The sequence below is a fragment of the Haliotis rubra genome, unplaced genomic scaffold (genome assembly GCF_003918875.1).
Source record: "Haliotis rubra isolate DU_JTF1 unplaced genomic scaffold, ASM391887v1 Scf186, whole genome shotgun sequence".
Classification (NCBI taxonomy): Eukaryota; Metazoa; Mollusca; class Gastropoda; order Lepetellida; family Haliotidae; genus Haliotis; species Haliotis rubra.
Window position 1 is genome coordinate 1,523,845 of NW_025765847.1, and position 15,743 is coordinate 1,539,587.

General features: G+C 42.5%; 1 protein-coding gene across 2 annotated transcripts in view; it reads left to right on the top strand.

Annotated features, from left to right (window-relative positions):
* The window catches only part of LOC124273963 (dnaJ homolog subfamily C member 10-like), a 57,864-nt gene that overhangs the window by 14,506 nt on the left and 27,615 nt on the right, over positions 1-15,743 (top strand). For both annotated transcript variants that reach the window (XM_046709303.1, XM_046709304.1), the window contains exons 5-11: positions 10-95; positions 1,432-1,557; positions 2,863-3,028; positions 3,623-3,666; positions 5,258-5,380; positions 6,892-6,981; positions 15,092-15,211. In XM_046709303.1, coding sequence (XP_046565259.1) covers positions 10-95; positions 1,432-1,557; positions 2,863-3,028; positions 3,623-3,666; positions 5,258-5,380; positions 6,892-6,981; positions 15,092-15,211 — 755 coding nt within the window. The remainder of the gene's footprint in view (positions 1-9; positions 96-1,431; positions 1,558-2,862; positions 3,029-3,622; positions 3,667-5,257; positions 5,381-6,891; positions 6,982-15,091; positions 15,212-15,743) is intronic.

Sequence of the window (15,743 nt, forward strand, 5' to 3'; positions counted from 1 at the left end):
CTATTTCAGAGCAGTCAGTGGCTGGCACAGAAGACATCTGGTTCATCAACTACTATTCAACACACTGCTCCCACTGTCATGATTTGGCACCCACAGTAAGTACACCCCTATTACTGGACATGAATAGACTCTCAGTGACTGCTGCACATGACTCAGGCTTGCAGTCGCAGTACATTTTCATAATTCCCCAGTTGGAAAACAGGGTTTATTACCTACGAGGGCAAATATATTGGGGTTCATATTTTTCATACGATGCCCTAGGGCAAAATATCACTTGTCATGGTGACGTGATGTCATGAACAAGGCTATGACATCACCTTTCTTCTGTGACGTTGTGTTCTACATGCGGCGACAGTGGCGGTTAGCCTGTGTTAGAAAGTAGATTTGGTTTTATTTTCCTCAATTTGACAACTTCGGTAATAAACAGAATATTATGTTCGTGCCCATATCATACTATGTTTACGACACGAGTGCCTAAATGTTGTTATTTCCCAAGCACTCCTACATGGGCACTCATATAATATCCTCTATATATAGCACTCAGGATGTCAGTCCTTCCATCTATCTGTCTCTCCATGGTCTTTCCCATTTCCAGAGCAAAATTCCTAAACCAGTGAATCCAGCCCTATGTGAGGCTAATGGTGATCTGGATCCATATTTTAGTATTTAATTTTTGTATTTTATTTTTCATGACATGAACTTGAAGTTATACTAAAAATGGGGGTTGTGCTTGTTTCTCGATAAAATCTCCTAAACTGTTGAATATTTCTTATAGAAACATGCTACACAGATCAATTTTGTGGTGAAGTGTTTTCGTCACTGAACTGAAGGTATCGAATTCCAGTGAACCAAACATGGCCATGTGTAGCCATGCTGTAGTTGTGAATTGCACAGGACTGTGGGGATGTGTCATCTCATGATGACTCTTCTTTTGATGGTGTTTTCAGTTTTGCTGCTATTTCTCTCCTTAGTTTTCAAACTTATTGACATATAGCTTGAAGGCCTGATAAAGCAATTAATTATGCAATAAATTCATAAGTACCTAACATGTTCTTTAGTCTGTGAAAATTTCCATTTAGTGATAAATGAGAAGACTATGGTGCAATATTTCAAAATAGCTATTTACAAATAAGAATCGCCTTCCAAGTTGGTCCTTGTTAAAAAATACATAATGTAAATCTTGCATCCTTATCTACTATGCCATTTTAATTAGTTAAATCTGCTAGTACAATTATGTATCTCTTCTATTTTATGTATGCACTGAAAATGTTTTTTATGAATCTGTTTGTTCATAATAACATGACATTTAGTATAGTGAAACTGATATATTGTATTCCATTGGTGCCTTTGTTCTTGTTGTATGGTGAACATTCATATTTGTGCTTCAGATGTTGTTGCAGCACAGATTCTGACAATATTTGTGTGTTGTAGTGGCGAGATGTTGCCAGGCAACTGGAAGGCGTCATCCGCATCGGGGCTGTGAACTGTGAGGATGACTGGCAACTCTGCCGCATGCAGGGTGTCAGTAGCTACCCATCACTCATCATGTACCCACAGGTGAGTCTGTCAGTAGCTACCCATCACTCATGTACTCACAGGTGAGTCTGTCAGTAGTTACCCATCACTCATCATGTACTCACAGGTGAGTCTGTCAGTAGCTACCCATCACTCATCATGTACCCACAGGTGAGTCTGTCAGTACTACCCATCACTCATCATGTACACACAGGTGAGTCTGTCAGTACTACCCATCACTCATCATGTACTCACAGGTGAGTCTGTCAGTACTACCCATCACTCATCATGTACCCACAGGTGAGTCTGTCAGTAGCTACCAATCACTCATGTACTCACAGATGCGTCTGTCAGTACTACCCGTCACTCATCATGTACCTACAGGTGAGTCTGTCAGTAGCTACCAATCACTCATGTACTCACATGTGAGTCTGTCAGTAGCTACCCATCACTCATCATGTACCCACAGGTGAGTCTGTCAGTACTACCCATCCCTCATCATGTACCCACAGGTGAGTCTGTCAGTAGCTACCCACCACTCATCGTGTACTCACAGGTGAGTCTGTCAGTACTACCCATCACTCATCATGTACCCACAGGTGAGTCTGTCAGTAGCTACCCATCACTCATCATGTACTCACAGGTGAGTCTGTCAGTAGCTACCCATCACTCATCATGTACCTACAGGTGAATATGTCAGCAGTTACCCATCGCTCATGTACCCACAGGTGAGTCTGTCAGTACTACCTATCACTCATCATGTACCCACAGGTGGGTCTGTCAGTAGCTACCCATCACTTATGTACCCACAGGTGAGTCTGTCAGTAGCTACCCATAACTCATCATCTACTCATAGGTGAGTCTGTCAGTAGCTACCAGTCACTCATCATGTACCCACAGGTGAGTCTGTCTGTAGCTACCAATCACTCATCATGTACTCACAGGTGTGTCTGTCAGTAGTTACCCATCACTCAACACGTACCTAAAGGTGAGTCTGTCTGTAGCTACCTATCACTCATCATGTACCCACAGGTGAGGCCATTTGTAACAGGAAATACTTGATGCGTTTGTTCAAACTCGACTTATAATGTAATGGTTGTGTCAAATGTCAAGGTCACAGTGAAAGTCACAGACGTAATCTGTAAATAGTTTCATAAGTTAGTACAGTCAGTAATGAAATTTCATATTTATGACAAGGTTATTGTGAATTTGTTGTGAAAAAAGAATTGTGTACATTGGTTTTTATTATAGAAAATTGACAAAAGTTTAAGTGCATGATCCCTAGTCTGTCCTCATGGACATCAGCTGTAGGTAGGACTTGATTTGCAAGTTTTCTTGTTTGTGCAGCGCGAGAAGTATCATGGTGACCGCAGCACCAAGGTTCTTGTGAAGTATGCGATGCAGCAGCTCAGGGTGAAGGTTGTTGAGCTCTGGGAAGGAAATTTCAAGGCAGAGGTGGAAGACGATGAGAGTGGTCTCCCTTGGGTCATTACCTTTTGTGGAGAAGGGGGAGGTAGGCGTCTGTGTATTATGTCTCCGTTAACAATATTATTACATGTTCCCAGCTCTTGACAAAGTGTTTTCATTATTTTCAAGTAACAAACTTAATGTCTGTAATCAACTTTCAAAATATGTATTTCTTGCTTTGAAAAGACTTAAACCTGTTGTTTAGCAACATCATGTATAGATTGCATTGTCTTGCCATATTCTGTCATATGATGTATCAGTGACATGAATGATGATATTGATATGATGCCTGTAGTGTTTTTGTAAATCATAAGATATTAACAAATTAAAAAAATGATAATTCAAAGGACTCCTGACATTTTACAAAGTTGAATGTCAATAATTCAATTTTCAAACACTGTATTTGCAAATCAGGCACAATCAGTGTGCCACCAGCTGTCAAAAGCTAATATCGACTTACATCAGTAAGTTGTCACAGGTGGACAGCCAATTAGCTTATGCACCGTATGTTCCATAATATGAAATATTATATGGATTGGGAGTTCATAGATAATTATCACTTTTAATTATCAATAAATATTTTCTCATATCAATATGCGAATATTGTGAAAATGAAACATGGAACATTATGTATTTGCAGATTGCTTGGAGGAAAAAACCAGTTTGAAGTTGGCTGCCATGTTGGTAAGCAAGCTGGAAAATGATAGGCATTCCTTACATTCTGGGATTCAAGTGTATTTTGCTAATGATACAGGGATGAGAATTTTTCGAGGAACTGCAGAATTCTGGGAATTTCATAAGGCCAAGAGTCATTTTTGTGAATCGTCTAAATCCGATAGATGCTAGTTTTCAGATTTTTTCTCAAAACTTCATTCTCATCCCTGAATGATACCATGATGAGATGTAGGCACTATCTCTACGCAAACAATTAATCTAACATATGTATTTTTTGGGATTACACTTTCTTAGTAAAGTACAAATTCTAATACTATTTTGAGTCAAACTCATACCCTCAGAGTCAGGCACCTAATCGCCAGCACACAAAGTCAGCCGCCTAACCCGCTCAGCTACCGCGATTTCCACAAAAATGGAAGTCGGACAACTGGTAGTCTAGACGGCGGGCTTTGTGTACCTCCCACGGCCCAAAGCTGTGAGTTAGAATCCCGGATAGGGCTCAACTAAAAATAGTACTAGAATTTGTACTTTACTAAGAAAGTGTAATCCCAAATATAACATATGTTGCATTTAACCACTTTCTAAATTTCATTGTGTAATCACAAACAATTAATCCATTGGAAATGTCCATCCGTCTGTGAATGAGATTTTAATAAAGAGTGGGTTTCAATAGTTTTTGTGTTGAGGTACAGATATAAACAAATTGTGCTTACACTGTTAATCTTCAATTCTTGTTTGCACAAAGTGTGCACTTCAGTTGTTTTTACGTTTATGCTTCCTTAGAAAGATGTAATGAAGTCAGTTCTTACAAAATACAAAGTACATGATAATGCTAACTTCACTGACTGTATCTTATATGTTTAACACTCAAAGTATCAGTGACATCGTTCAGTGCAATAATACAACACAAGCCTCACCTACTCCATCAGCCGATCAGAAAACATTAGTCAGCTGGCGAGTGTGACCTATTCTTTTCGCTTTATAGAATCTTACATGCAATACAATGCTCAGATGCTTGATGGGCATTTAGAAGTTGGATGGTAACATAACAACATATGGTATGTATTTACAACTTCTTTATTATTTATAACACAATGTTTCTTGGCTACTTCTTGCCCACCTGATGAAGGGACAAGAAGTAGCCCAGAAATGATGTGTTGTAAATAATACAGAAGTTGTAAATCCATACCATACGTTATAATGTTACAATACAAAGCTGTTGTTCATGTTCTTGCAAAGTAATATCATGAGAACACTTAGCTGACTTCAATGTTTTTCTCCCAAGGCTACACTTCATAAATTTCCTATATTTTCCAAACTTAAAATGACAGATGGTAATATATAAAAGAGCTAACTTAAAATATTATGAGAAAATCACTTATTATGATGGTTATATAGGTCTAGCCAATATGAAGAAATGTTTTCAAATGCTTGCCAAACATTCATATTGATGATGAGTGAACAGGACAAAGGCACACACACATAGAGAAACAGAGACCCACAATCTGCAGGCACTTCAGTGCACAGTAGACACCACTTGGCCTTACTGTACCTGACCTTGGTAAGTCAGCTATTGACTCATCTCCCTCTTCATTGCCAGGAAGAACTAGTGAGGGTCGGCAGCATCAACTGCCACACAAGTGCGGATCTGTGTGGGAGTTTGGACCATGAGTACGGCACCTACTTCTATGAGGCAAACAATGTTGACATTAGCCAAGGGCTGGTGAGTACAACAGGCAAACAATGTTGACATTAGCCAAGGGCTGATAGGTACAACAGGGAAACATTGTTGACATTGGTCGGGGGCTGGTGAGTACAACAGGGAAACAATGTTGACATTAGCAAAGGGCTGGTAGGTACAACAGGGAAACAATGTTGACATTGGTCGGGGGCTGGTGAGTACAACAGGGAAACATTGTTGACATTGGTCGGGGGCTGGTGAGTACGACAGGGAAACAATGTTGACATTAGCCAAGGGCTGGTAGGTACAACAGGGAAACAATGTTGACATTGGTCGGGGGCTGGTGAGTACAACGGGCAAACAATGTTGACATTGGTCGGGGGCTGGTGAGTACAACAGGCAAACAATGTTGACATTGGTCGGGGGCTGGTAGGTACAACAGGCAAACATTGTTTACATTAGCCAAGGGCTGGTAGGTACAACAGGCAAACAATGTTGACATTGGTCGGGGGCTGGTGAGTACAACAGGGAAACATTGTTGTCATTGGTCGGGGGCTGGTAGGTACAACAGGCAAACAATGTTGACATTGGTCGGGGGCTGGTGAGTACAACAGGCAAACAATGTTGACATTGGTCGGGGGCTGGTGAGTACAACAGGGAAACATTGTTGACATTGGTTGGGGGCTGGTGAGTACAACAGGGAAACAATGTTGACATTGGTCGGGGGCTGGTGAGTACAACAGGCAAACATTGTTGACATTGGTCGGGGGCTGGTGAGTACAACAGGGAAACATTGTTGACATTGGTTGGGGGCTGGTAGGTACAACAGGGAAACATTGTTGACATTGGTCGGGGGCTGGTAGGTACAACAGGCAAACATTGTTGACATTGGTCGGGGGCTGGTGAGTACAACAGGGAAACATTGTTGACATTGGTCGGGGGCTGGTAGGTACAACAGGCAAAAAATGTTGACATTGGTCGGGGGCTGGTGAGTACAACAGGGAAACAATGTTGACATTGGTCGGGGGCTGGTGAGTACAACAGGCAAACAATGTTGACATTAGCCAAGGGCTGGTAGGTACAACAGGGAAACAATGTTGACATTGGTCAGGGGCTGGTAGGTACAACAGGCAAACATTGTTGACATTGGTCGGGGGCTGGTGAGTACAACAGGGAAACAATGTTGACATTGGTCGGGGGCTGGTGAGTACAACAGGGAAACAATGTTGACATTGGTCGGGGGCTGGTAGGTACAACAGGCAAACAATGTTGACATTGGTCGGGGGCTGGTGAGTACAACAGGCAAACAATGTTGACATTGGTCGGGGGCTGGTGAGTACAACAGGCAAACATTTTTGACATTGGTCGGAGTCACGCTGCAACGAGTAGGAGGGTCTCCGAGGTGAGCGTGGAAGTTTGGGGCACGAGTCTGAGTGGAGTGTAGTGATATTTCAGAAAATGTTCATGAAATTGAAAGTAATTGCGTGCAGACAATCTCTCCATGCTAAAATCATACTGTGTTTAACCTCAGACAATTGTTTTGTTGTGTCCAGGAACTGACTAGTCTGGTGGCACAGGAGTTGGCCCAGGATATCCTGTCTCAACTCCCCGATGTCACGCCGCTTGATGAGGAGACCTTCAAGGTGAGGAAGCAGCTTCAATGAAACATGAGATCTTTAGATAGTTTGTCTCTTGCTTGATTCATGAACATATCATAAGAGTTCAGATCTTAATGTCTGATGTGACCAAGAGGAGAATCCAACTTCTCAACTAGCATTAAATAGTCACAAGATGATAATCAAGTCATTGTGGCCAACCTAGATCCTGTATCTCCTGGCATCCAGTCTTTTCATTCTTTCTCTCTTTTCAGTATATTATATGTAAGCTGTACCCGACAATCTTTGCTGAGACAACGCTCATAATAAGCGTCTCAGGATAGCCTCAGTGTTGTCTTGTGACACAATATCATGATATTTAGATGATACATGAAGGTTAATGATTAATGGCATATCCCTTGGATATCTTCAGGGCTTCTGTGACCAAAAATATTAACCATGTGTACTACTCCATAAATGTTAAGGATCAAATTTTCATATTACTATAATTACTCAGTTGTGCTGTGATTCTTCCATATTACAACAGTTAGTATGAAATTCTTCAAAGGCATTTAGAAGTTGGTGTAGTAATACAAGACAAATCTTAATGATAACAACTTCTTGATTTATTTTACACAACGTTTCTGGGCTGGTTCTTGCCCCTTCGTCAGGTGGATAATGATCATAGTGAACAATACAGTATATATATATATTGATGTACAGGAAGCCAGATATGTAAATATGTATATACAAGCGCAAGGGGGGAAGGAGATATAATTAAGTATGTACAAACAATGCAGTGGGATGAAAGAGAAGAATACAATGATAGGGTATGTTTTTACAATAAGAACGAGTATGTTTTCACAGCAGAGTGGTTTGAGAGTCTATGATTTCTTGGTGATACACCAGGCGTTAGGGAGGTAAACCCCTTGATCCCTGTTGATCTCGGGTACTTATCTTCTTATTAATTGATTGATTCAAGAAGTTACTGATGGATTTCAGTGTGTTGCCAGTTGATGGACTGATTTGGATTTTTAATGATGTGTTCTGAGAGGGCAGATTTGAGATCAGATTTTTCAACTGAAGTTTTATGTTCTTTTAGCCTTATGTTGAACGGCCGGCAAGTTTCTCCAATATAGCTGCTTCCACAATCACAACAAATTTTGTAGATGCATCCTCTGGGATTGGGTTCGATCTGGTTGCTGCCACCTCTTCCAATCGCTCTCAGGATTGATTTCAAAGTTTTATCAGAATAAAATGTCACATAAACACTGGCAGTTTTTCTAAGAAGTCGGCTGATGTGATGACTAATCTGGCAGTTAGTATGTTTTGCCATGACACTTTCATATAGGTATAGCATACTATATATATGCTGTATGCTGTAGATATGCTATACTACCGGTATATCACAGAGTATAGTTTGTAGTATGAAAGAATCTGTTGGTTCTTTACTTCTTCCTAGTGCTATGCATGTTGTGCAGAGTATTCATGACAGGATGATCATTATGATCTGTGGTTTGTCAGCGTTATATTCATGTTCTTTTCAATGTCGCAAGGGTCCACCTTGGTCACTGAAGCCCTGAAGATCTCCAAGGGATCTGTCAACAAACATGTAATTTTTCAAGTAAAATTGATATTTTGATACTTATCCTGACTCATGATCTTTTGCTTATCTCCCTTTCCTTTTCGAATGGTAGTGGAACACTTGAATCCCTTGAAGTTCCTGAAGCGGATGTAAAAATACACTCACCCACGAGTTACCTCCCTTTTGCCCTTTTCCCGTGCAAACAGTCATGTGACCAGCCTTACTTGTCACTCTCTCATGATTTTCTGCCCATGCACTTGGATCTGCTGTGAAATTCAAAGTGTCTTCAGCGGGGAGGTTGGGAGGGCTTCTCGTCATGAGTCAGGATAAGTATAAAAATATCAAATTTACTTGAAAAATTACATATTTTTTTCTTATCCTGACTCATGATCTCTTGCTTATAGAATCTGACGGATTGGTGGTGGGTCAAGCCACTTCGTGGATTCATCAGCTGTCCTTAGATAGGTCCTGTATCCCCCCCATGGGAACTGCGAAACGGCATTTCCGTGATCCTATTCTTCCAACTTCCATTATGACTCGGGGGGACCACTTTCTTGTCTTACTTCAGTCTCAGACAAGTTGAATCATGTTGATTCATGTGGCTACAGATAAACTAGTATCTTCTTATTACTAGATATCTTATAACAATCGGGGCGGTGGGGTAGCCTAGTGGTTAAAGCGTTGGCTCGTCACGCCGAAGGCCCGGGTTCGATTCCCCACATGGGCACAATGTGTTAAGCCCATTTCTGGTGTCCCCCACCGTGATATTGCTGGAATATTGCTAAAAGCGGCGTAAAACTAAACTCAGTCAGTCAGTCTTATAACAATCCATAGATTATGATAAGATCTTTATCATAAATAAGTTGCGACCCCTTCACATACAGGTAAGATTTTTACCGGTACAGGATCTTTAATCACTCATGCCAGCCTGTCCTAGACTGTGCGCATGGACTTTCAAACTAATACTTTTCCCTTAGTAAAAGTTATCAACAAGCCAACGTGATAAAGGGTGAGATTTTCCAACTCAGTGCCATTGAGGAACGGTTAGTTGCTGTGCTACAACGAGAGGCCCAAATTGGTGAATGCCTGAGACGTCTTCAGTGGCTATGTCTCGGAGGTAGTGGTTGGCAAGCACTGTGTCTGACTTCCAAAAGCAGCCCTCAATAATTGTTGGTATAGAGCAATTTCCGTGCAGAGCCAGTGTTGACGCCAGTGCTCTGACTTCGTGTGGGTTGGAAGCTCTAGGAGGTTCTAGTCCTGCTGCTTTATAGGCTCTCAATATGACAGCTCTCATCAAGAACGATCGTCGTTCGTGAGACTTCTGCTGATGTCTCTGTTGATAATGGGATGAATAGGCGCTTGAATTTTTGTCTCCTTGTCTCAGTCTTTTGAAGATATATCTTCAGGGCTCTGACCAGACACAAGGATAGGTCTTCTATATCCTCTGGGCCGAGCATTGTAGATAGCGCTGGTACGTGGAACTGTCTATCTGGCTGACCAGGTAGTTGGTTCTTGGCAATGAAGTCCCATCTAAGTCCTAGATGAACTGCAGCATGTTGCCCCGTGTCGAATCGGTTCGACCAAAGTCCAGTGCATGTATCTCTGATATTCGAGCTGCCGTGGCTAGCGCAAGCAGGAACAGTCTTCTGTGTCAGCAGCTCGAAGGTAGTCTGGTCTAGAGGTTCGTAGGCATCACTCGTAAGATGACGTAGAATTACATTCAGATCCCAGAGCTCTGAACTTCTTTTGCTGGTCCTCCAGTTTAAAAGATCTCAGCAGAGCAAGTAATTCTGGTACTTTCGTCAACTTGATGCCTGTTTTCATGGTAATCACTGTACTGATGGCGGCGAGGTATATAGATAATGTCGTACCTTTCAGATGTCTGGTCTGTCTAAGATGACACAGGTATTCCACCACTTGAGGATGAGTAGCTTTCATCGCAGTGAAGCCTTTCCGCCTTCCATAAGTCTCAAACTTCAGCCACTTGTCATCATACAGGTTACGTGTAGATCTGCGTAACGCTATTGTTACTGCCTTGGCTGGCCTGGCGAAGTATCCTCTTTTCTTCAAACATGTTTTGATACAGTCCACACGTGTAGCTGGAACGCTGTCGGGTTCCCATGGACTTGCTTGGTGTGCAGATGTATGAGTAGGTTCGGCCAATCTGGTAACTTGATTGTTGGACTTCTGAGATCTTCTATTTGGTCTAGGAACCATACTCTTGCTGGCCAGTATGGCGCGACCAAGGTCAGTTGTAGCGCCTGTGTCTGTTTGATCTTCAACAGTACTTCTGGTAGTAATATCGGGGGTGGAAACGCATAAGTGTTTAGTCCTTCCCAAGATATGCTCAGTGCATCTGTTGCCCAGGCTTGAGGATCTGGAAACGGTGAGACAAACGTCTGTAGTTGTTTGTTGAACCTTGTGGCAAACAGGTCTATGCAAGGGATCCAATTTCCCTTATGATGAGCCAGAATGCTTCTGGATGGAGCATCCATTCCGTAGGTGACGGGTGCAGTGGTCGGGAGAGAGCGTCTGCAAGTACGTTCTTGGCTCCGGGTATGTGACACGCCTTTATCCAGATGTTTGCTTACTCCATGATATGGAACAACTGGAATGTGAGCTGTAGCAGGCTTGGAGACCTTGTGGATCCTTGCTGATTTATGGAGAATGCCACTGTAGAGTTGACCGTGTGGACCATCAGCATTTTGTTTAGCGAGCTCGACCATAGTTGTAAGGCGTTGATCACGGCATTCATCTCCAGCAGATTGATGTGAAGATGCTGCTCTATTTTGGACCACCTTCCTGATGCAACTTGATTGTTGAGATGCGCACCCCAGCCTTGTATCAAAGCGTCTACGTAGAGATGTGAGTCGAAGGCTGTCTCTTGTAAATAGGTCCCTCTGCAAACATTCGACCTGTGTGTCCACCATAGTAGATACCTCTTGAGGTTGTCTGGCAGCAAGATAAGGTCGACGCTGTCTAGATGTTTTGTCAGGAACCATTGCAGCGGTCTTAGTTGTAACCTTCCTGTGCGAGTCAAGTCCTGCGTCGAGGTTAGTAGACCGAGTAGAACTTGCTATGATCGTAGTGTTAACGGAGAGATGACTGCTGGTGGAATCATGGCTTGTTTCTTGACCCAACGATCTTCTGGGACGACAATACAATTCTGTGTTGTGATAAACCTTATCCCCAGAAGTTGCAGATCTTGTTTTGGTTCCAACTCTGACTTCATAAGGTTCACCAGCCATCCTAGTTGAGTGAGCAACTTGATCGTGAAGTTCAGCTGTAGTCTGAGTTGACTGGCATCTTGGTGAACCTGAATTCTGTTGTCCAAGTAGAAGGCATTACGTAGACCTCGATGATGTAGATATGCGTCTATAGGCTTGGTTACTCGCATGAATAGCCACGGAGCCGAAGATATTCCAAATGGTAGGACGTTCCATTGGAAGTGCTGCCCTCTGAATAGGAATCGTAGATACTTTCTTGATTTTGGATGTATGGGGATGTGTAGATACGCATCCTGTAGGTCTATGCTGGCCATGTAATCTGCTGGACGGACGAGTAGTCTGAGTTGAGGTAGGTGGATCATTGTGAACCTCTCTGGTTTCAGTAGATAGTCTTTGTTGAATTTGAGCATGTTGTAAATCGGTCTGAACTTCTCCTTGGAGTTGTTCTTGGGTACTAGAAATATTGGGGAGTAGATTCCTGGAGTGAGATGATGCTGATCTATTATCTCTAGCACCTCCTTCATAAGTAGTGAGTTGATGGCTTCTTGTAGTTTGTCTGCCTGCTCCTCTGCATAGTCGAAGACCATTGGGCTGAGGGTTAGCGGAGGTGTGGCCTTGAGTTGTACTCTGTATCCTTCTCTTTGTACTTGGGAGACGTAGTCGTCCTCTAGTATTCCCCAAATTTTCCAGTACCTTTGTAGACGTCCACCCACTGTCGACGGTTTTACAGGAACGGCTGGGGGTGGAAGACTCCAGTCGATCCAAACCTTGATATCAATGTCTAGTTCCTCTGGATCCTCTGGAAGTGCGTCCTCTCCCTGAGTTTACTCTGTAATTTCCGGATGGTCGACGAAAAGATCCTGTGCCGCCTCTGAAGCTGGAGTACTTCTTCTCCTTTACCTCCTGTATGCCGGAATATTTGGACTTTCTGTTATACTTTTGCAAAGTATGACGGATGACGTTGGCCAGAGTGTCTATGGATTTATCATCATAACTTCTCTAGAGTCGTGCGTAGCTTCCTTAGCTACATCGTCTATTTGTCCTCCAAAGATAGTAGGAGCCTCCCTTGTCTGCGTAGTAAAGTGAAACCTGTCGATATAGATGCCAGATGGTCCGATAAAAAGTATTGGTCCTTCTTCTGTGTTATGAGGGCCGAATTTATCATTCTATCCTCTTCCGAACTTGAGTTCTGGAATTTATTGATCAATGCTTCATTGATGGCTCTGGACCTGGCCAACCCAAAGAAGGATCTCCTTGTAGCAATATCCAGTTGATATAACTTTTTATCTTCCACTTTATACATCTTGTTTTGGGAGTCGTTGACTAACTTTATGTTATCATCCCATTCAGGCGTCTTTGTAAATGGATCCATATGATGTAAGGGGAATCTCTTCACATTAAATGATGGAAGATGCTGACTCTTTTTCTTGGATGCTTTTGCGAAAGCTGTGCGTAGGTTAGAGGGTACCTTGGATAAAGGTTCAATCGGCGGGATGGTGAAGGAGTCAAAGTCGTCGTTACGCATCATATAAGTGTAGATTTCATCTTTATCTTTAGAAGGAGACTTCAAGTTCAACCCGTTGGCAATCCACGCTGTAACCTCTGAGTCTGGGTGAAGTCTGCTTGCTGATCCAGAGTTTCCTGATTATTAGAGCTAGGCCTCTGCGACTCATCCATCTGCGAACCTGTATCCCTTCTCGAACCTTCATCATCCTTTCACGAACCTCTATCTGAAGATTCCTCCCTATGCGATCGTCTATCTTGAGAGTGCTCTCTTCGCGAACCTTTATCTGTAGATTCATCTCTTTGCGAACCTCTGTGATGTGAGCTATCTCTTCGCGTACGTCTGTTGCTAGATGTATCCCTTCGCGAGCTTCTTCGATGTGAGCCTTCTCTTTGCGAACCTCTGTCTCGTGATGAGTGACTTTGCGAACGTCTGTGAGAGATATGAGATCTCGATCTAGAGGGGCTAGGTGTAGGAGATGGATCCTTCCATGTTCTCGAACGTTGAGGGTTCGCGAATGTAGAACTGTGAGTAGGCATCTCATCTCTTCTATCCTCCTCTAAGATGACAGAGTCGTCTGACTGTGGAGATCTTCGCAAAGGTGTACGTTCGCCAACCTTTCTCTTGAGGCGTAGTTCTATGAGGAGTAGGTTCACGCAGGTCCGTAGGTTTGCACATGGTGTAGGTAGATGAGAGGCTTCGCCAAGCCTTTGCTTCTTCCTCGAACCTACGTTCCATCATGGCCATCATCTGGTTGGTGAATTGTCTCATAAATTCGCCCGGGTCGAAGTTCTGCGTTGATTGAAGCTGCTGCGGTGTAGACGAAGCGTTCTCGAATGCTGATGTGTTCTGCAACTCAACTTCGTTGAGAAGTAGGTGGTAGTTCGTTAAACAGCTGGCCTGCTGTGATCGTTGCAGGGGACGATCTAGTAGGTGTAGAAGTCGATTGAGTCGCTGATCTCGTAGGTACTTCGGGTAGAAGTAACGGGGGGTCATCAAAAACGTCTACTTCATGTGGAGGTAATATCTCTTTGTTGAAGGATTTCTGCTGCATTGACTTACTAGCATGCGTAGATTTACCCTCCGATCTGGTAACAGATGCTTTCTTCTGCGACGTAGAAGAAGATGACGTCTTTTTCTTAGCTTGAGTCGGAGTCAACTGCGTTGTAGCCGATCTCTTCTTGGCCCCCGTACCAGCAGACTGCCGGTTTGAAGATTTGAAGATTTGATAACTCAACACAATAAGTACAGCGCAAGCTGGAAGAACATGGTTTTCTGCATGAAGGGCACTGGGGGTGAGAATCAGCCACAGATAACCTGTGCCTGCAAACACTGCAAGATTTCATGAAATGTAAACAAAGTTACATTACGATGAATTTATGACATAAATACAAATATTTTACAAATAATACATAGTAGTTATTGCCAAATCCATATACAGCGTAATTTTGAAGAATAGGACCTAAATAAAAAGGATATAAAGCCGTATAAGGGACTCCAGTGCTCGCCCAACCATTCGCTTTGGCGAAAAGGTAGAGAATGACAAGTAAGGCTGGTCACATGACTGTTTGCGCGGGAAAAGGGCAAAAGGGAGGTAACTCGTGGGTGAGTGTATTTTTACGTCCGCTTCAGGAACTTCAAGGGATTCAAGTGTTCCACTACCATTCGAAAAGGGAAGGGAGATAAGCAAAAGATCATGAGTCAGGATAAGAAAAAATTCATACATTAATATTAAAATTGTGTTCAAAACAGCTTTAAATAACGGATTCACTAAGGGTGTTGAAGAGATATTTGTTACTGCTTACTAGGTTATCTTGCTTCAAGTTGCTATTGACCTTTAAGGAAATACGAGAGAAGTTGGAGACTGGGCAGGACCGGGCGTGGCTGATCCACTTCGTGGACCGAGAGGGACATCAGGATCTGGACCTGAGGAAGCTTCCGGCGATGTTGGCGGACTTCCATGTAGGTTTACATGTATGTCAGTCAGAGAACGTAGAGGCACTGCAAAACAAATACACGGAATCCTAGAAATGAATTGCTTTATTATTTTTAAGGAAGTTTGTAATAATAGGAGCACTATTGTCTACTTTTACTTTGGTTATGTTATTGTGGACTACAAGTGGTACATTACTGCAGTTATTGATGAGTAATAGAATTTATTCCACACATTGTACTTATTAAATAGTCTAATTACAAAGTCTACAATTATTTTCAACAATGAAAAGTTAAAACAACAATTTTACAACAATTTATGAACCTGCAGTTTGATACATTGTATATGCAAGTTGGCTGTTTTGAATATATGCAAGTTGACTGCCATTTGTTGACTACCTCTAATATATGCAAGTTGACTGCCATTTGTTGATTACCTCTAATATATGCAAGTTGACTAACCTAGTTGACTACATCCAGTATATGCAAGTTGACTGCCTCCAATATATGCAAGTTGACTACCCCTAGTTGACTACATCCAATATATGCAAGTTGCCTGCCT